The sequence below is a fragment of the Zonotrichia albicollis genome, chromosome 1 (assembly GCF_047830755.1).
Source record: "Zonotrichia albicollis isolate bZonAlb1 chromosome 1, bZonAlb1.hap1, whole genome shotgun sequence".
In the NCBI taxonomy this organism is placed as follows: domain Eukaryota; kingdom Metazoa; phylum Chordata; class Aves; order Passeriformes; family Passerellidae; genus Zonotrichia; species Zonotrichia albicollis.
This window is the reverse complement of record NC_133819.1, coordinates 134,396,113-134,419,355: the sequence shown is the minus strand read 5'-3', so window position 1 is coordinate 134,419,355 and position 23,243 is coordinate 134,396,113. Positions and strand designations below refer to the sequence as shown.

General features: G+C 36.8%; 1 protein-coding gene across 5 annotated transcripts in view; it reads right to left on the bottom strand.

Annotated features, from left to right (window-relative positions):
- Positions 1-834: 834 nt before the first annotated feature.
- Positions 835-23,243, bottom strand: part of TRIQK (triple QxxK/R motif containing) — a 58,408-nt gene continuing 35,999 nt past the window's right edge. For all 5 annotated transcript variants that reach the window (XM_074555183.1, XM_005479515.4, XM_074555171.1 and 2 more), the window contains 2 exons: positions 13,862-13,947; positions 835-3,919 (listed from right to left, as the gene is read on the bottom strand). In XM_074555183.1, coding sequence (XP_074411284.1) covers positions 3,806-3,919; positions 13,862-13,947 — 200 coding nt within the window. In that variant the 3' untranslated portion in view covers positions 835-3,805. The remainder of the gene's footprint in view (positions 3,920-13,861; positions 13,948-23,243) is intronic.

The following is a 23,243-nucleotide window of genomic DNA, read 5'->3' as shown; positions in this document are numbered from 1 at the left end:
ACAGCATTCTTCGAGAAAAGTTTAAATGTTTCTCTAGGGTCTATTAGGGAAATGCTTAACATGCCTCCTAAGCTTCCAGTAAAATATGTTTATGGACTCTAGCTAATAGAGCTAGAGCCTTTCCTTGGCAATGTTCACTAGAAGCACTAGTAGAAATACTAGACTGAGGCTTCTGTCCTGAGATGGTCTACATGCTGGTTCTGCTTTTGAAGAATCAAAGAGAAAAGGAAAACCACATAGGAAGATTTACAGAACAAAATCACTTCTGGAAGACTGTTATGCCTTCCTAGGCAGAGATTATTCCAGACAGGATATCTGCTCCCACCCACAGCACAAGGACTCAGTATAGGCATCTCCTCCACAACCTCTGCTAGAAAGAAATTCAATTTACAACAGGATGTACTCCATTAATACTGATGTCTACCTTTTCCTTCAGGTGAATATTTTTGTAAAAACTCATTAAGCCAGGTGTGCTCTGTAAATGATTTGATCAGAAATCCTTCTTTGAAACAAGCATATAAAAATACTAATTTTATAATAAAAAAGTCTTGTACAACTGAAGTGATAGAGCTGCATGGATCAACTCCAGAAAGAAATCTGATCTATTAGTATTGGGGAGGATGTCAAAGGAAGTTCTCTTCATTGTCTTTTATGCATTCATAGGCCACATTTAGTTTTATATGAGTTTAGCGGCTAGAACCTGCCTAAAGTAATCCAGATATTCTAAAACTGACATCAGTGCTTACTTTTGAACATTGTGCTGTTTAGATTGCTTTAATGTCCTTTCAAATGTATACATAGTTCAATGTGGTCAACATTAATACGAGAACCAAATAGAAAAAAATCATTTATTAATAAAATAGACACCAAGCAACTCATACAACGATAGATGGTCCAAAATCCAAAAGGCATATTTCAATCTCAGATATAATTAAGGGCAAAATAAGCCAAATGTCCCATTAGGAATTATTGTACAGTTAAGAGATGTGTATTTGCTGCAATATTTACCACATATTTCTACATACACTGAACAGAAACTCTACCTACAAAAAAGATGGACTTTTTACAAAAGCATGTAGTGACAGCACAAGAGAGAGTTGATTCATACTAAAAGGAAGTAAGTTTAGATTAGATAATGAGAAAAAATTATTTATTCTGAGGGTGGCGAGGCACTGGAACAGGTTGCTCAGGGCAGCTGTGGATGCCCCATTCCTGGAGGTGTTTGACACCAGGACGGGGCTTTGAGCAATGTGCTCTAATGGAAGGTGTGTCTGTCCATGGCAGAGGTATTGAAAATAGATGATCTTTTTGCATCCCTTCTAACCCAAACCATTCAATGATTTCATGATTCTATGATCTTTCATGCAAATGAAAAGACCTAATCCAAACAAAGCAAACAGACAAACAGCAAACTGTGGGCAATAAGGACGCATAAGCCACACATCAGTGAAGCTGACAGAATCACATATACAAGCACTTCAGATTTGGTCTGATTCACAGTTTTAGGAAATGGAATATTCCTGTTCTAGGAACTTCATGGTCACAAATTTGGCAGTAAGTAAGTAATTGCTTGCTTTTAAACACAACCAATTGAGAGAGCAGGTTATGACAGAGAGAGTGAGCAAGAGAGAGCAGATCAGTGAGAGGATGACATGCATGAAGGAAGTAACTACGTATCTTTCTCAGACCATACATGACCCAGAGAGCTATGTGCTGACATTAAGGAAGCAATCCTTCCAGCATGTTATAGAACATGAAAACTGCTAGTGTAAAGTAACAGGAGAGGAGTAACAGGAGAGGTCTGCAGCTTCTGTGACATGTGATTGGGTGCTGGTGGAGTGAAAGGCATGTCACATGCAAGGAGACAGCTTGCGATATGCTTTTCCCTCCACTGGAAGTTGGGCCATGTGTCAGATAACACTTCACCATAAATTCAACATGTTGCAAGGTGTTTGGTCAAGTATGTGATTAGTAGCGGACTGTAAGTCATATACATACAGAAATGTTAGGATTTTGTGTCTGTAAGAGTCATACGTAGAAAATGAGATATATTTGTATATATAATTTTCTCTTTCATATATTCTTCGGAAGACTGTTGTACTCTGAATTTCTAGAGTCGTTTTGCATGGCATAAAGTGAATGAACACTATAACACATATGAAGTGGATCCTTGGGGACTCATAATGTATATGGTCATAGTTACTATATGGTTTAAAAATTAACTGTATAGATCCAAGTTTCTTAAGTGGTGATAATGGGACTGTGTCAATTTAAAATAAATATATTTTCCATTATAATATTTGCTGTTATTTGTATCCCTTTGTCTTCAAAATCACTATAAGAAATCTTAGCCAGGCATCTCAGGAACAAGACAGTAAATACCTCAGTTGCAATTAAATCTAACATTCAGCTCTGAAATTTATGTCAAAGCAAAACCAAGCGTCAGAATTATGAAAACCTTTCTGAAAGTCAGCCTGTCTAAATTTCCTTGTGACATTCAGCACCAGTGGCTTTACACATTCTTGATATCAAATGGAATCGGAACTGAATCTCAGTCAGAGAAAGACTGACCACACTTTTAAGAGGATCAAAACTGAGTCTTTACATCCACAAGCTCAGTTATATGCCAAACTCAAAGGAGAACAGGATAAAGCCAGAATTTTAAAGCTCCCTGCAGCTGCTCTGACACACCAAATTCTTCAAGTGGCTTTTGGCTATGAAAAGGAAAAAAATGCTATCTACAGTGCCTAATTTGAAAGGTACTTTGCAAGAACTGAAGGATGTAATGGAGCCAAGATTTACGAGTTATTAGTATGCCAGGAGAAAAAATGTTTTCTTATTACTTACAGTTCTCACATTAGTTAGATGATTAAAATGATTGTATAGCTGGAAAGGAATGTTTTTATACAACATGCCCCTAATAGGTAGAGCAAGCTGATACCAAAACCATCAGGAAGAGCATAATTAAAACACAATTTTGACTTTATATTAATAGTAGACCAATACACTAATTAAAACCAACATCAACTAAACTTTCTATTTATACTAGTTCTGACAGCACAGGAGGCAAAGAACTGTGTTTCAGAAGCATATGTGAATGTTAGAGCTTCTGTCATCCAGGTGCCATTTCTAACAGAACACATGTGTGCTGAACAGTTGGCAAAAGAATGAAAAAGATTACTGCAGATATATGGGCACACAGAATCTGGAATGACAGAAAATTAAGTCCATATAGAAGGTGACAGACTGCTTGTAAGAAGATATTCTTTTCCTACAATTTCTTCCATCTTCATGCATGCGCACACATGCACAAGAAAGATTAAAAGGGAGAGAAAGGATGAGGGTGTTTTGATATATTATAAACACAAATGAAGAAAAGACTTTTTATTTGGTATTTCTGCTTTCTTTTCAGAAAGGAACAGAAAACTAATTTGGTTATTAGGAAGCTCTGATTCCTAAATTCGGTCAAGGCAGACACTCCTGTGAAGTCAGCATCAATACCCATGATAATAGTAGCACCTGTCTTTTGACATCAAAGTTTTCTGCCTGAGAAAAACATAATGTAAACAATAAACTTCATGTATTGTACTGTTGCTCCTGGCTTTGATGTTAGACAAACACACTTTGCCAGGCATAAGTGTTCTTATGTTGGAGACCTGGAATGTGACTGACGTAGTGCAAAACTTTCTTATGAATTTGGACTGAAGAAATGGCATCATTTACTGTCTTACAGTGAAGGGACTGTGTGTTCCTATGTAGTCTTGTTGAAGCTGAAGAAATCTTGATGATAGATTCATTGCATCTGCTAGTTTTCATCTGGATCCAGATCAAGGTCCACTTCATTGGAAACATTAAGGTAAAAAAAAGCATAGAAAGCCAACAAAAATACCAGTATAGCTGCAAGGACAAGGGCAACTTCCTGTAGAAATAAAAGAAAACAAAAACCTGTTAGAAATAATAACATATTTTCAGATTAATCAGGATTAAATGTTATTTCTCTTCTACAATGCACATCAAAATAACATCAGACATAATATAATTCCATAAGGCATTGATACTTTATTGATTTCTTTGTTGTGGTTACCATTCCAAGTGTTGTAGAATTGTGGAATCCATTCACTCACCATTTGGTGAGTCTGATATACCATCAGAAAGAGGATATTTAGCTTAAAAATCTTTAGTCTTACCTAGAAATAGGAGCTTTATATCTTTTTATTATTCAATTCCTTCTTTTTTAAGACAGAATTCACAAACCACAGTTTTGAACACAAATTTAAGTTATGAATTTACACTGTGAATTTTGATGTTTTCTAGCAATATGTTACTGCTCTTTGCCAAAAAATTTGTAATTTTTTAATGAAGCAAACACAGTATGGTGGAAGTCAATGAAAATTGCTACCTCTACCTCCCAACGTCCTGGCATGCAGTACAACATGGAACTACATACTCCCTCAGAATTGGATGAAACTTTTCTTTCTTCAGCTCTGCAATAAGGCAAAAAGCACAACCATTTGCACTTGCCTCTCTTCCCATAAAATATTGCAACTTGCTGCATCTTCCTTAATTAACATAAAAGAGACTTCCAAAGTATACATGATTTATAGCAGCTTTCAGAAACAGAAAAATGTTTTTATACTACATATTATACTCATTATGTGACTGCCTATCATCTTAAGGCTGGACTCTGTAAAAATGCAATTATAGTACAATCATCCTCTTAATATTTCTTCTATTTCCTGTATTTCTTTCCTTTTTATTTCATTCAAAGACACCGTATTACTAATTTTTAATTTTTTATTTTTTGTAAGGCACAGCACACTTTCTATAGTTGACCCTCATTTTGCTAGACAATGAAAGATGAAAGATAAATTTGAGAAAAATCCTTATGTCCCTTCAGCTCACAGGAAGTATGACTCTATAGCTAACAACTTCTACTGCTTGACTCCTGATCATCATGATGAACTTCCAAAATTGTGCACTCAAGATGCTCCAAAGGTTAGTTTGTACCTCCAAATCCCACTCTCTCTCTAAGGAAAGAAGCAGAACTTCCCCTCAAATTCTGAGCTTCACATTAAGCCACAAAACAATTACATCAGAATGATCCCAATGGACATTTAAAATGAGAGAAGAAAAAAAGTTCAGTGATTTTATAACAATTGATGTGAATTGGTACAGAAGACGTCACATAAAACCTATTCTGTCAGTGAGACTGAAAGGAGATGCCTACACTGAACCAAGACAACAAGACACCCTTTACTGTCCAAGGAAAAAAATCTGTCCATCTTGTGTCCTCTAAGAGAGGCCAGGTGAATTCTTCCCAGAAATTACCATTTCTTCTCTTAGACTAGAAGGGAGTGCAGATGGTACCTCTTGTGTGCACTAATCCTACCCAGCATCTCTAGGTCGGTGGTGGCTTTGTGACCAGCATTGTGTTCACTGACATGAAGGAGTTAAAACTGTGCATTTCATTTTTTAAAGTCTAGCCCATAATCTGGCATTCTTCTATAGAGCAGCATTTAATTTGCATTTACATGAATGCATTATATAGTTTATCAGAATGTTGGATCAATAATTCAACATATGCCATCTAATAAATTTTGAAATACTACTGCCTAGTTGGCATATGTTCTATAGGAGCATATTCTTTATTCTATAGAAACCTTTGCTTTCTATTTTATATGGATGATTGAGATGTATTTTAAATTTGTTTTACCACATTAAAATTGCTCCTGCAAATTTGCTGAGGCTGTTGGCTACATATTTCAACTACATTTCCCTCTTAGAATTGTACCATCCTCTGAACTTCATCCTCCTGATTTCATGATTTGATTTTTAAAAAGTACATCTAATTCACTCATACATTAAAGGAAAGGGGTTTTTGCTTTGTTGCAGTTGCAACACGTCAGTATCTCACAAAAGGGCATGGCAGCATCAGACAGGTTTCATTTATTTCCTTGTATCCACAGCTGTGCTCCCAGACCCATCTGGCCACACAGCTACTAATCTTAAGAGGATGTAATAAACAAGTGACATACAACTGCAGGCTCCATCTGCTCAGGAGAGTGGACAACAAAACCGCACAATGCAGGCACCGTTCACACTTGACACAGAGAGCAAATTCATTCCAATTTTAAAAAAGTTTTTTCTGTGTTTGGATGCCACACTTCCCACGCTTTCTGCTTTACAATAGGTTTACCTTTCCCCTCCCTCCTCCCCAGTATCCCTTATGAAATGCTGTGAGTAGCAGCAGCAAATTTTCAGGAACCTTTGCATTAAAAATTTTTTTCAAAGGAAGTGGAATTGGGAAAATCTTGAGTTTTACTCTCAGGCTGCCCAGTAACTGCTTGACAGAAGCTGTTCTTTAATTCCTCTGCCTAAGTTTCACAGTGAGTAACACTGTGATAACAATACTATTTTCCCTGCACAGCCATTAGGAACTGTGTGGGTGCATCAGTATTTATTATCCCTGGGAATGAAGTCTTACTAAAACTCCAGGTTCGAGAGTTATGCAAGAACCTTAGTTTTGAATTACTGAAAAAGGCAGAGTAACAAAAATATAAAATAAATGACCTTAAAAAGGACATCTGGCACACAGCTAGGGATATGCAGTCTCTTAAGAATTGCATCCAGGTTATGGACTTTTATAAACATAAATTTTGCAAGGTAAATAGCAAATGAGATGCTGCACCACTGTACTGTATTTGCAACAACAGATATATATTGTCATTTTAATTTGCTTTATACTTTTCAGGCTTTGCTATTTGTATTTTAAGTCATGCATAGAAATGAAATGTTAAAATACTCCCTGCTTGGCATATACAGCTCTCTTTCTCTTGCACTTTATGGATCATCCCCATCATCCTCTGCAAAATCCATTTACTCAAAGGATTTTACCATGAATAATTAAAGAATAGAGAAAAAGTTCTATAGAAACAAATTTAAAATGATCAGAGGGCATTTTCTCCTCTTTTTTTTTCTTTTATATAATGATACAGAACACTAGGAAACAACATTACTACTCTCAAATCCCAAAGTACAGTCATAGAAGCCTTTAAAAAGGAACAGGAACAGAATTTTCTATTTTATTCTCTTACATGTAGAATAGCATATGTAGAACCCTATTGATTTCAGTTTGGTTAAGTTTTCCAGACACTTTTCATAAAGGAAATGCATACCATTACAGCATGATGTAGATTTAATTCTCCTATCATTTTTTGTTAGTTTTATGTCTCTCAAGCCAAAATGCTTGGATTATGTCCTCAAATTCACCTAATGGAGCAAGTGGCAGAGCTGGGATCTAAACAAGATTAATCAGGAGAGGGGGTGAGGAAAAAATGTTGGCTATGATAACAAAAATATGGACACTATGTATGGCAGCATCATATCCTACTCATATAGAGAAATATCATACTTCCAGGAAATGTCAGGGGGGTTTTACATGTTTTTTAATTGTCCTTCAAATAGAATCACACCATTTTTACCTGAAACCTGCTTAAAATTAAGTGAAAGAGTAGCACAAATTGTTCTCTTTGAATTGCTAAATTCTCTCTAGTTCTTTCTGAAGAGATGAAAAGAAGATCATGCTGACCAAGGACACTTGTGCAAATAAACGTATAGGAACTCACAATCTTTTTACCTCATATAGTTTTTAACTGAAGACTTTAGGTGGATATTCACTGCAACCATGTTTTAGAGTTTCAATAAAATTGTATTTATAAATGAATGTTTACTTCCTTAATGCAAGACATTCTACAGCTAACAGAAGGCAACAAAAGTAATTTATGAACTTTATTACACACTTTTAGGTTCAAATTTTTTACTGTGAAAACTTCAGATGGAAGAAAGATCATTGTTGTCTCAAATAATGAGAACAAGGTACTATTAGAAAGTCATCAAAAACACCTGGCTCTATGCCTACAAAACAACAGGATTCATTTTAAAACAGCTAGATGCAAAATAGTGTGTACAGGTATCAAAGATGCATACAGTACTTTAAAGTGGAGTACTCTGCCTTGAAAAACTGTGACTCTAAGAAGGTCTTCGGATTTCATGGGTAACTACTCCCTCAGTGTGATTTCTGGATGCACAAAGGTGGAGGGATTTCCAGCAGGGAGATGACCAGTATTTGTTTTACCATAGAGAAGAATGAGAAGTAGTTTGGTTACAGCATGTAATTATATACACCTGTATTTAAGTAAAGCATTTCAATGTGTGGGGTCCTTTTATCCTGTTTACAGGAAACTTTCAAGGCCCAGCTGCAGTTAGCTAAGTTCAGTCTTGAACTAACATGCCATTTTCTAGGAGCACGAATGATTGAACATTCTTCAGGAAAATATGGACTTCCATATCTGTGAGTCCTTAATCAGCTGATCTCCCTCAAAAAAAAATATGTTTTTATTTAGCAATTGGAAAGAATACTTCAACTTTGGCTTGTGTGAAAAGAAGGACTTGGCTGCCAGGAGTCAGCAAACTCAGCTCTCATAGCTGCACCTCTCCTTCAGGGCCCTAGGAAAACTCAGATTACTCCAATGGACAGTGCTACATTCTGAAACACACTAGTATCAGGTTATTAAAAGTAATAGCACCCTATGTTTAACTGCTCAGACTTTTTTATATAGCATCAAAAGTTTTCTGATGTTGACATTTTCCTCCAATTGTATTGATTTTGTTTCCAGGATTTGAGGTTTTGCTGTTGTTGATTATTCTTTGAAGTGCTACAGACTGGTCCTAAGTAGAGACATAAGAAGGTTTGAGAAAGATGGTCTACTGCTCCAAGCTGGTATAGGAAATCCTCCTAAGATTTTGGTGGGTACAACCTCTTCACATCTCAAACCACCATGATTACAATACTTATGTGTTCAGGTGAGGTAAGCATCTGATTTTGTTCTTCTCTTTTTACTTTTTGTCTCCCCTCCCTCCGATTTCAAGGTCAGGGATCAAAGCCTGACTAAAGGGATAGCTAGGAATATCACACTTTATCCACTGCTGGCACATTAATCTGCTCTGCATTTTGTGAGACACATAAGTTGGTTTGAAGACCCAGTATTTTGGCCAATACAAAGTGCTTGGACTTTGCAGAAAGTATTTGGATGAAATTTTATGATCTGTAACATACAGAAGTGCACATCAAATGATCTAATAGTCTCTTGTGGCCTTAATTTCTACAAAGCTATGAAACTGTATCTTGAAAAATGTAGTTCACTAATTTAGCAGATTATGAATAGCATGAAATTGGAGAATATCTTTTGCTAAAATACACCACGAATGTGTTGTTATCTATTCCTATCTAACTTGTTCCAGATGAAAGAAACTCTCCATAGTGAGGTATCTAACTACACAACAGATGAAGCAGATATGCAAAAGAATGACAGACAGTAAGCTCTCACTTTGTTTAGGAAACATTTTTTCCTTAGCTGAATCGATGTACTGTGTTGCTAATAATTCTCTGTGGAGTGATATTTTGCAGTCAATAATGTCTTTGCAGGTACATTGCAAATACTACTGTTAAGATTTGTGCCTACCTTTCAAGAAGAGAGAAAACTTCATCACTTGTTCCATGGACTACTAATTTGTTCTTGCAGCCTGTGAAAAAAATCTCTCCCCAAGAACTCCCATAACTTTTGGTCTCTGCATACTAAACTCCAGCTATCTGGGGGCCAAGCTTCCACACTTCTCAAACCATTTTCTGCCTGTCACCCTCCTGCTGGCATGTTTTCCTCACCCAATGAGAGCAGATCTAGCACCAGTGGTGGAAAGGCCTTCCTGCTCCACTCGGTAAGGATGAACAGCTGGGCTTCCAGCAGGACAAGCCCCATGCAGGGGGCCGACAAAATCACCCAGAGAAAGCTCAGAGGCTCCCTTTTTGGTACTGCTACAAAGGATTTTGTCTTATCCAAACACCAGGAGACATACAGCACATTGCTTTCTCTTGGAGCTGTTCCTTGAGACTGGGTCCTGCTTTTCCAAGAGACACAATATATTTTGGCACTGTCTACATTAGAGTCACACATACAAACAGAGCCAGTACACTAGCTCTGCTACAATATTTAATCTTTAAACACGTTTAAAGAGCAAATATGACACACCAAGTACTAGCATGGTCACCCTGCTTGAACTAACTTTGGATCGTTATTAGTACTCAGCTGCTTCTCTGACATTATCAACACAGATAAAAATCCCTCATTGGGGAAATTAAAAAGTACTAAATGCCAGTGACTGAAAGAAACTTTGTTACTTTAAACCTTGCATTAAAATGACAAGGCAATCAAAGTTTGACAAGACAAGCTAATTAGTATGCCAGCGATGAAATGTGAAGAATCTCCTGGGGATTGGTTCTGAAAAGTTTTATGTCATTTATAGGGCCTTTTTTTAAGCTAATGTTGTCAGCTCTCGTGGTGAAGTACACAACAGTTGAATTTCATTATCCTCATTGAAATTAAGGACTAAAATCCCTTCACTATTTTCTAGTCCTCTTTTTTTCTGCCCTAAATACTACATTAAGTCTTAGTTTACAGCAGGCATGTAATTTCTTCAGGACACTAATGCAAAACAACCCTAGAGTTATCAATGACATAAAACAGCCTATTGTTTTAAGTGACTGTATGGTGCTTATTGTGTTAGCTTATTGTGTGTATGTATTTCACAGAACTACAAACATATTCCCCTTTCCCAGAAAGTTTATACTTTTACATTTATCCTTCCTCTGCAATATTTTTATTAGCTTGAACTTAGCTTTTTTTATAATAAAAGGTTAATTTATTTTGAAATGCTGCATACTGCATCATGTACTGAATAAATACACATATAGACAAAGTACATGCCAAATACACATATGTGTCTGGTTTCTTCTCAAAGATTTACAAGAACATTGGACATTTCTATTTAAAGTGCCTACTTATTACAATGCATTGTAGCTATATCACCTTTTTTTTTCTCAACACAGATTTAAGTTAATCAATTGCTACATGACAGAATTAGGGCCTACATAATAAAAAAAGACTAAAATCTCAGCCTTTGGAAGGTGAATCATGTTACTTATTAGCATTACTCATCCCAGGGAAAAGGAGGAGCTCTTAAGAGACAGTGGGGAGTAGAAATGGTTTTCTGCTTGGGGTGGCAGGTGAATTCCCTGCTGACCTACCTCACCTCTCCAGGTGCCCTTAAACAACAGATATGAGACCCTGGAATCTGAGGACCAGGGAGACGAGAATGTGGATGAAGATCCATCCAGGTTAGAGGGGTTGCCTAGGGCAGGGCGACCTACCCTGCACATCAAAACCTCCTCAATTAAGAAAAAAATAAGGGTAATAGTCATTGGAGACTCCCTTTTGAGAGGAATGGAGGGCCCAATATGCCAACTGGACCCAGCTCATAGGGACGTGTGTGAGCCTCTGGAAAATCACCAACAAACTTCCCAGCTTGGCATGGCTCACTGACCATTGCCTACTGGCTTGCCAGGTGGACGCATACAAAGTCCCAGCAAGACTAAGGATGATCAAGCGGGACCTCAAGGCATTGAGACAACTGGTCAAGGGATCTGAAGAACAAATTGTGTTCTTGTCTGTCCTGCCAGCTGCTGTCACAGCAGACATAAGTTGTCAATTATTTCAAAAATTATCCAGAAAACAAGAGAGGAGGATTTCAGATAGGTGTGGAGGATGGATGTAAAAAGATGGCACTTGGGACCTGGAGGATCTTAGCGCCGGACTGAGCAAAACAAGTCGTGCTCCAGAGAGGGGTTATGGGGCTTCAAAACTAAGCAGCCTCTCCAGGGGTAAAGGAGATTTCCCTACAGATGCTCCAGGAGCATCTACTGCCCATGGTGAAGTTCTGCTGCTGGAGGGATTGAGCAGGGTGAAGAGCTGTCACTGTGAGGTGGGAAGAAGTACACACTTTTACCCCAAGACATTAAATACACTTCGCTTCCATGCTGAGCACTCTGGGCTCTGTAAGCAGAAGTGCAGAGTTTACTCTACAGAAATTGCACACGTTCTGGTAGAAGTATTGTAACATTTACTAAGCCTGAAGTTGTTGGCATTAAGCAGGCTCAGTGAGAAGGATGCATTTAAAAGCCCTGCCTTCCTTCCCCTACAAGCAGATCCCCAAAGGGAAAGGTGCCCAACTTACTTTCCTTTTTGCTTCAGTTCTGTCAGTTTTTCTCAGCAATTTGGAAACAAAACAAATTACTGTGATGTATTTGGGAATGATCCAGATTTTTTTTAAGGTCCAGAAGCACAAAAAATATTACAGCCAGAAGAAAATATATAATTTTTTTTTTTTTTTTAAGGCAGAAGCAGAATTGTGAACCTCAGACATCACACAGTGCAACTAGCAGAACCCCAGAAACACATCCACTCAGGACCAGGAGAGCACATGTGCACCTTAATGGCAAAAGTCCTTTATTTGTTAATCCTCAATTCTTCATTATTTATATTATTACACATATGCTTTCCCATTCACCCTCATTTTTAGGAAAGAATTACTTAAGAAAATAAGGAAATGAAACAGGTTTTGAAGGACTAAATCTCATACTCTTCTCACTTGTGAAAGACATGCAAAAAACATGTTCATTTTAAAAGAATTAGTCTGTACACTAAGCCTCCAAGTAGAACATCACTTTTAAAAGGCCACGCCATTGAAAGAAAAATGAAAAGAAAAAGGAAAATTTAATAAGAAAGGAAGGAAAAGGAACTCAAAAGGTTAATAATTTATCCTTTAAACAAAAAAGGCAATCTACTTTTTCTCATTAAAACCTGACACACAGCACTAACTGAGGAGATTATGTTGTGAAAACATACTGCATCACACGGTAATGCTTGATCGAGATCAGCAATCAGGAGCAAAAAGAAAGCACTGTTTCGTGATTATAATAGCAAATTCTGGAAGACAACCAAATACATCATCTGGCAGCCTAACAGCTGTTACAGCTTGGTAGTAATACCTTGGCATTTGCTATAAGCTATAACTTGAAAAAATTGATTTCTCATCTGCCAGAAACAAGAAAATGTTCTCCTTTTAACATTTCTGAAGTTTCTTTTACTAGAATACCCAGATAATGGATCTACTTTTTTATTTTCATCAGGTTTTGCTCTTGCTGTTAAGTTAATAGTGTATCAGTTAGATTTATTAAAAAAAAAAAAAAACAATTTGAGGAAAAAATACTGGAGGCAACATAAATAATGTGTGTTCAGATAGATCCTGTTTTGATGACATACTGGGTAGTAGATAACAGAGAATATTTCTAATTGTCCTCCTTGCTCATATTCACAGCTGTGATCCAAAGTAATTGTTATACTTCATACCTGCCTGAAAAGGGAACACTTTCAAAATAAAATTTAGTACCTTTCCATATGCTTTCCTTTGCTCTTAGTTAAGCCTTCTTTTTCCAAGTCAGAAACACTTCACAAGGATGCAGACTAAGACAATAATGCTGAGAATTAACAATACTTAACAAACCCACTCTTTAATTACCACTAGCATAGGATGAGAAGAGGAACATGAGAAATGTTTATTGTAATTTGTCTAACTATATGAAATAGTAAAGAATTTGTTCTGTGTGTAGACAGGCTCCCTGAATCCATCCATTTTCTAACCACACAAAAAAATTTACTTTTTAAACCTTAAAGTAAACATGCATCATAACAAGGACACAGACTATGTAAAATCTTTCAGCACTTCAAATATTCAAGTCATTTTATGGTTAAGTAAAAGCAGTTAATCATAAATATTTCAGATTCTAGTATTCTACTTAGATTTTCAAGTGTCATAAACAATATCTCTCAGAAATCAATATTCACACAGTACATCTATGAGGAAAAGAAACAAACACAAAGGTGGCTTAAGCTATCAAAGAAGTCTCTACCTTTACGCCTAGCGCAGTTTTCTTGGCCTCTGCTTTTAGTCTTGTAGCTCTTAACATAGGCCTGGTTTTCTTATAATCTTGTTTCCCTAGAGTAAAAAAGCATATTCAATGAAAACAATGTAAAAACAATACAAAGAATATGAGCATTTATTTCAGTTGAAAAGTTAGATTCAACATATTAAAAAACCTCAGAGTCCAGCATTTTAAACAACAGCTACTCTGTCACACAGGGATTCAATCTGTGCAACAGCCACAGTTAACACAGACAGTGACAGAAACAAGATCTGACAAATCAGTGTAGAATCTGTTACACCAGAGTGACATTGAAATACATCTATGGATAGATATCCACTACTACAATGTTTAATAAATTGTTCCATAGGAATCAGTTAGCAAATAAGTTGATTAAAGGTAGATTATACTTTTCCCTCTCATTGAAATCAGAACAAAAATTTCCATTAGAATTTTTCTTGCTTAGTCATCTCTAATGCACATATAAATGTGGAAGACAAGACATTCTGGTAAATGTAAAGGTTTGTAATTCTGAACTGGAACATTATTTGCAGGTATCAGAACTCAGAGATATGGAGATCAGTCTAAGCAAATGCTAATAAAATCATTGCTTGACACCATCTCCTTGTAGAAACACGTTACACAAAATCTTCTAGATTAACTTTCTTCAAGTTACAGGAACTATCTCTTGAAGATACAAAGAGTGTAGCCCAGGGCTTGATCACACTGAGTCCATATGAACTGAGTTCAGAGGAGGACATGTAAACATTCAGAAATGGTAGAAATGGTATAAATCATTTATCTCAACTTAATAATAAAGCATAAAAAACCTGATATCTCTCAAGGATATTTCTGCTGTCTGAAAGGCCTGTTAGTGTTCTATCATGAACTATTAACCATAGCTTCTTTAAGTTAACAGAAGACAAGGTACAGATACAGTCACAAAAGGAGAAGAAAAAGAAGAATCTGAAGAAACTGCTCAGAGGCATACAGCCTCAGTACAACTGCTTTGGCTTTTTAAAAAAGTCCTTTTTATTTTTTCCCTCCTAATGCATACCTATCTTTTTTTTTCTTTATGCCTAACTCCAAAGCTAAACCATAATGCTTAAAGTAGTATTTGGCCTTTTTCAAATCACTAAGTTCACCTATTTGTACATTAGCTTTCATTACTGCTACAGTCAAATAGTTTAACCTTTCCTTTAAAACTTTGTCCAGTGGTTTGTACACAAAAATCCCACTTATCCAAGCAGATGTGATTTTATATTCATAATCAATAATGCAAACTTCTCATTTTATGGCCACGTTGAAAACTGGGATATTATTGTGTAGTGATGAAATACTGAAATGTGTCTCTTTCTAGTAATATACTGGATTCATGGAAACCCACTTCTGGCTTTGTCTGCTCCTTGTATTACCCTGCTCATACTCAATACAGAGATGGTCTGTGTAGCATAACATGAATCCTGAACTCACATTACAAATTTGCCTTCATTATATCATCTCTCCTCAGCCCTACGGATTATATATTGGGAAGGTCTCCATACCGTTCTTTGGTCAGATATTATTCATTATAGACTTGAAATAACTTAAAAATACTCAATAACAAATGGAAAAATAACTGAAAACATATGTATTAGGAATTTTAAAAAGGCAGCATATATCCAAGCAAACTCAAAAGACAGAGTGAAGAAAGGATGACAGAAAGATGATTTATGTCAGAGGCTCCAAAATATTCATCCAGTCAATACATCTTACTAGCAGGAAAGGACCACGGCACCATTATTTTTCAGAAGTCAGTAATATCTGATAATAGGATGCATCAGGAGTACAGTAATCTTTTAGAACAGCTGGACAAAGACTTGCAGAAACCACAGAACTGACTAAGTCATGAGATTACATCAGCCAAAGAAACAATGTTTTTCTTCTCCCTAAAGTCTCACATCCATACTTTTGCCATGAAATAGTTAAAAGATCTTTCAGAATTTCCATTACAAATGGCAGGAGTTTATTACTCATAAAAATACACTCTGGGCTGAAACTTGGCATAGACACACCCCAGCCTTGAATTTTTTGTTTGTTTGTTGGGAGCCAACTTTCATAAGTGATGCAGCTGTTCTTACTTACTTGCGAACAAACTATAGAAATGTATCAATCTGAAATGTTTAAGCATGAAAAATATCTTCATTTAGAACTATATAACTGACAAGCACTAAGTTCAATCTCAGTTCTCATAATTCACGTTTGCTGCTCTTCCATCAGGGGTAAATGAAACAAGACAGTCAGAAATTTCCCTTCCAGTGATGCAACAGCACTAGATAATGAAAATTAGAAAGCCTGATAAAGTCCACCAGGAATGGGACAAAAGTCAGCTAGTAAAACCCACCTCCCTTTCCTCCCATTGCCCATTCCCCCTCCTCTTCTCCACAGCTCAAGTGTGAAGGTGACGTGAGCAGGGGCAAATATTGCATAGCAGACCCAGTTTGTGAATGTATTGGTAGAACCATGTTTATTCATCCAAAGCTTACTGGTGCTCTTTCACTTGGTTTCTGGCACCCTGCTATTCCTTATTCCAGTATTATGGCTACAGCTAAGACTGAATTCTATTTACCTAGAGAATACTTCCAGATTTATATTAAGTCTGATATGAACAACTCACCCTCCTGTAACAACCAGGCTATTTCATTGATGACTCTAGAACTGGTAGTTCTCCAAATCCATGCACCTGCCATTAATTTACCACTCTCCTTGCTAAATGTAATAGCCAAAAGGAAAAAAATACAGTAGGGAAACAGTCTGAGTCCATCAAGTACAAAAGTTTAAAAAGGGCATCTGTGGACTTCTTTGTAATGAAAACCAGATTCAGCAATCATACTAAAAGACTCTTAAAACAAGTGAACTTTCTGAGGCCTTGGGAAAGACATCTGCACTACAGGACTACAAAGAACAATGAAATGCAAAGCTCCTGTCACGTGAATACTGATCATTACCACCTGGAAAACAAGCAGAAAAAAGTAATACAGGCTCCCTACAGCCTCCCTTCTTTTGGGCTTGCAAATTCAACCAGTTGGGATAAGTATATTCACACTCTCAATGTCTTCTAGCTTTATCTCACTTATCCTGCAATCTGTCTTGTACATTTATCTGTCAGAGTCATCAGTTTAAGCTATTTCTTCTTCTCAGGAAGTGATCATCAAAGCCAGTTGAGACAGACTCATCAGACAAAGCCCCATTTGTCTGCTTTATCTGATGCCTATCTGAGACACCAAGTTTTCCTGATGGAATATACGAAGGCAAGAAGAAGCCAAAAAGATACCACTGGAAAATTTCCAGACCAAATCTTACTTTTCTTATGAAACATAATCCTTACCTCTTTGACTAGTCATTATTGTTATCAATTTGTCATCTCTTCCCTCAAACTCCAAACTCTCTAGTGCCAGCTTCCCTAAACTTTTTTTATAACTACCGTTATTTATTTGCTTACTTTTAAACAAATGCACTACTTCTTTCCTTTTTCAGGTCCACCACTTCCTTTCTATTTTTAAGGCCAAAGACTTTAAGTACTCCATGATAAGGCAACTATTTTTCCTGACTGCAGCTCTCTGTTTGTCCTGCTTCCTGACAGTGCCTCCAAAGACCATCCACCTTCCCATCCAGTGCCTGAAGTAGCCTTTGCCTGTCAGAAACTCTACAGAGCTTGCCTGGCACCTCCTCCCTTCCTTCCTCCTTCTTTTCCACTCCTTTGGTGGCAAAGTGACCTCAGGGGCACCTGAAGTGAGCTGTGCCATGTTTACAGATCCTGTTTGGAAAACATGAAGACTATTTTACTAGCTGTAGGATTAGAACAGCATGAAGATAAGGGAGCTTTTTAGCTACTAAAACAGCTATATTGTGAAAAATTACAAAGGGTGCCTCCTTCAGAGTGGATATTAGAGATTCATACAATATGCAAAGTGAGTTTGTTTCTCTTCATGTAACTAGGAATAAAAATCTATGCATTTTACAAGGTTTTTTAAATTTAACTCTGCTTACAAGGGAAATTGAGATCCCCTAATATATTATGATCAGAGATGACCTGATCTTGTATATTCAGTATTCTTTTTAATTAAAACCTCCAATAGCATGACGATAAATGCAAAAAACCCCTAAGTAATATGTATAAATTAGGCAAGTTATTTAAGTTCTGGATTAATTTTGTTGTGTGTACTATCTGGCAGTGTCACAGAAATATTGCACAACACTGTCCCTCTGCATACATACCAAGCTCCTTTATACATGCAACCAAGAATGCAGGATGTTGAGCACTGTATTACAGAAAACTGACCACATTTAGGATTGTGTTTAAAGATGCTGCTGTTTAAGACACAACCTGAAAAAAATCTACAGAATAACTTCATGAGGAAAAAAACCTTGTATTTCCAACCCTTCTAGATATTTACTCCTTCATTCTAACAATAGCTCATTACTGGAATTGAATAACAGACTAAAGACTGCCTCTCTGCTTTTCAATTCATCAGGCTTAAGCAGAAACACAACTGCATCTTTGGCCTTTGTTGATGCTGCTGTCCAAGCTTATTATCATATGAATATCTAGTTATTGTTTTATAAATGTTCACATTTCAGGAGCTCCCTGCTTTCTTTTCTCTCAGCAGACTTTACAATATCCACCTTCATTATCATCATGTGGCAGCATTGCTCTTCGCCTGCATTTGCTACTTTAAAAATTAATGCACTGCTATTTTCTGAATACTGTACTGCGTAAGCTGCTTATGAGTACATTATGCTATCAAGCAAGCACATGCAGAAAAGCTTCCTAAACTGTTATTCTTTCAATGAAAATACAGCTGGTTCTGCTTCAAAGGCACTTCTTTTCACCTGCAAATGGACTTGCTTCTACACTTATTCCTCAATTCATTGTCTTTTATTTGTGTCTGCAAATCTTTAATTGCCTTTAATTAGAAAGAAGTAAATTCAAGCTTTAATCTTGCAAATACATTCAATCATAATTCTGTCTGGGATGAATACCAAGTTCTATTCACTGACTGATCTTTATAACAAAGGTATATAAATTTATTGTCCGTTTATATAGACCACATCAATTAAACCACAATGGAAAACCAAATAGATAAGAGTCAAAATATTTGAAATGAGAAATGTGCAATCTAAATTTAATTACTCAGACAAATAATTTGAAGATGAGTTATTTACAGCATGCCAAAAAACCTGACAGATAGTTAAATTTTTTAATCACGCTACAGATTTAAAATTCCTTTCAACACTTTCAGTATAATTTGTAACAACCAACAAACTGCTGTCCTGAATCTTTCTGTGCTGGTATTATAGTCACACTCAGAACATTAGTAAGATGTTTTCCGTACATTAGCAATCCATTTCATATGTTAAAGTACTGCTTAAGGATCAATAAAACTACAACTAGAGGGTAAACTTTAGTTACCAGTAGCAGTTTAACTAAAGTACCTTACTGTAACTGATACTGAAAACCATACTAAAATACATACATATCTAATTAGAAACTAAAGACAGATTGTGCCAAGACTTACTGACAAACTGCAAGTGTGAAATCACACACCTAGTTAAGCTGAAATCAATTGGTTTATCATGATTATTGATATGAATTAGTGAAGGTTCCAGGAACCCTCCACAAAACCCCATAGAACAAACACAGCAAGAAAATGGACTTCTGGTCTTTTCAGGGTTTGACTTCAAGCATCCCATCCTTTTACCTGCAGTAACAGGGGTAAGGGAGAATTAGATCTCATTCGCATGGAAAAAGGCCCAGGATGGAGGAAGGTTCAGTCACGCCATCCTCCACAACCTCCCTATATGCAAGACACAGAATATCACACCCATTACACCTGAGTTCAGTTTTAGGTAATTGCTAGTTTAGGTCTCTCTTTAACTCCCACAGAGAGACTTCTCCAAAGAGTGAGTGACAGCAGCCTAGCACAACCTAAAGAGCTCCCTGGTGCTGCCTGTTTCACTGTCAAGAACAACTAGAGATGTTCAGAACCCAAGTCAGGTGGGTTGGCTTCAGCTCTAAGGTTAAGGAGAATAAATATGAACCAAGGAAATAGCTCTAAGGGATAAACAGAGAAGAAGAACCAGTCCCTACATGACTTTATCTTGATTCAAGACATTAAAAACACAGCCAAATTACCTTTGAAGTAATTATCTTTGGTATCATTAGTACTACAGAGAGAAAATCCCAGAGCCTTGAAGAGACTGTGAATTGCATTGAAAACCACAGCCTGAATTCCATCCCTGCCCAGCTATGAGGTGCTGGTTCCCAAGCCAGTTAGCTATGCCTGTGCTACAGAGCCCCTGCACTCTGTACCATAATTAGCACACTGCCTCTTCAGAACTGCTCCCCTGTACCACCTATGGTCCTGCTTTAAGCTACACTCTCAGGAGACAGGCTAGAAGACATTCCTGGGGGTCATATGATCCATCCCTCTGCTCAGAACAGAGCCAGTTTTTAAACTGCATTCAACCTGAAAGTCAGCACCAGTGAGTCTGGGAGCAAGTCTAGCTGAGCTTATCCAGCTGAGTTTTTGGTATTTCCAAAGGTAGAGATTCCACAACTTCCCTAAGAAACTCTTCCCAACATTTGGTCATCCTTTTAGTAAAAATATTTTTCACCTACCTACTGAAAATATTCTCTAACTTGCCTTTTGTCCTACCATTGTGCACCTTTGAGAAAAGTTAGGCTTCACCCTGCCTGTGGCCTCAATCTATTCAGTACTTGTAAACAGCAGTAACATCTCAGCTTTCTCTTCCTAAAGCTGTAAAGACAGCTCTCTCAGCCTCTTCTTGTACATGCTGCACTCCAGATGGACATCCTGACCCTTCACTAGATGTATGTCCATGTCCTCCTTGTTTTCTTCTGCATATGCATGGCACTTGCCTTTTTCAACTATCAGGAAATCAATTCCATAGAACTAGCTGAATGGCTGACAGCTGAGAGAATTTAGCCATAAAATCACATTGCCTGAAGTACCTTAATGCCACCATTGCAATGGAACTAAAGTGCACCCAAGGAATTCAGTAGGGTCTGCAAACACCAAGTCAATGGACTAAAAGGTTCAAATCAGTTTGCACTACCATCAATTCCCTAACTTTAGAGTAGTTTGTGTTTCAGTAGGAGTAAAGGCAAGCATTTATTTTCTTACATGCCCTGGGATGTAAGAAAAACTGAGTATGAGCTCAAAACTGAGCTCTATCATCTCATACATAGCAGTACAACTTTGCCTTAAGTGCCTTTCTAAATGCCAGCAAGTTAGATGTCTCGCATGGGGAAAGAAGTGTTTTCTAAAGTGCTTTGTAACACCATTGAAAACCACAGAAGCACCTACACACCTGCCTCCTAAAGTGCATGAACAAGTATTTAATTCTATGATCTCTGAGAGATTTTAATTCAGTCATTGTATACTCACTGAATAATAGAATTTATTTCAATGTGAAACTCTACTCTCACAGAAAACATCTTCATTATGCCTGCTTCATTCTGAAAATAACTATTTATTTAGAATGTTGAGGAAACTCAGAAAAACAAGGTTCCATGGGAATTTCAAGCCTAACTTCAGTAAAAATCAGTTGGCAAACCACACAGCAGTAACAGTTTTATAACCTCTATCTGAGAATTGGCAACACAGCCCTAGCTCACACCTATGGAAACAAGATCAAGCTCTCAAGTATTTATTATTGTGTTTTGTGTTATGAGTGTCACACAGATAAATTCAATGGCCATTCTTTTCCTGAGAAGCAGAAGTAAGATTTTCTTCTTTTTAATTGCTGTGATTCCAAAGGGAGTTTTTAGAGTCTCAGGTTAACAGGAAGATTTTTATATGTCTTATACCTACACAAGACTGTGTCTGTACTAAGAAAAGGCATGAAAACCCCCCACAGCCTCTCTATTTTATTCAGGTTTAATGGCAGCTCAAATCACTGACCATTTTTCAATCTTGAGAGACGGAACAGCTTGACACTAATAATACATTTGCAAAGGACACATCATCATTTAACACAACATTAAGTGCTCAGGGACAACTTTTTACTGTAGACACAATGTGCTCTGAGCTCAGGGTTGACATTTAATGCTACGAAGATAATCCAACCAGTCATTCATGAGGGGTAAATTAATTTTCAAGCAACTATATTTCTGCTTTAAGCCAACAAGAAGGACGCATTAAAATGAATAACTTCATTTTATGCTGCATGCAAAATTTAAAAACCCCAAAATATACTGCATTCTTAAGTACATCAAAATATACCCATTTAATTATTGCTATCTTTCCCTGATTCCAAACCAGAAGTCTGGTAATATTTGTTAAATATAGTATTCTGACTGGAAGCAGAAAATCCCTCAAATTTTCTATGAGTTGCCATGAAAAGCAGCTTTTCATTAAAAATTGGTTTACATTTAAAATTTTATTAGCCATACTTTGATTGTAACAAGTAATTAAGAACATATATAAATTAGCACCTTTTCTGATACTTAAGGAATATTTAAAAAATCTATATAAATATTTAAGAAAATAAATTCAGGAAACCAATTATTAATAATGTACAGTCAACAAACGGAAACAATAAATCAGCTAATTATTCAGGAAATTTGTTTTCAATAACTGCAGAATATACTCAATTAACTGTAAGACTATAATGAAAGATCTGAAGAACAACACTAAAATTATTGATGCTTACTACTACTATTTGATAGGCAGTCCTTTTTAATGCCTTTCAGTGCTAAACTATCTGTTGCAATCCTGTGCTTAAGCCCAACATGTGCATACCTGCAGCCATTAAACTACTGGCTCCAAGTAAAAGGAGCCTCCACACACAGGATGCAGCTCTTCAGTTAACCTCTCCAACAGTCTTGTTAGCATTTCCTACTCAAATAGACAACTATGAAAACATTAAATACCTTTCTTCAAAATAAATGAACGCAATTAATTTGAAACAGATCAACTGAAACTGGGTGGGCATTTGGCTTCTTTCTTCTCCACCTACATAATATATACATACATTACTTCCTACATGTTGTTTTGAGTACATTTGTACAACTTTGCTATGGAACAACTGCTTGCAGTTACACTTGCATATAAGCAACCACATTTTAGTATGAATTCTGAAAATGCAGAAAGCAAACCAAAACTACTACTGCAGAGACTATTTACAAGAGCACATAGTAACAGGTCAAGAGAGAATGGCCCCAAAATTGAAAGAGAGTATGTTTAGATTAGATATTAGAAAAAAAAAAATTCTCTGTTGTGAGGGTGGTGAGGCTGGAAAAGATTACCCAGAGAAGTTGTGGATACCCCATCCTTGGAAGTGTCTAAGGTCAGGTTGGACAGAG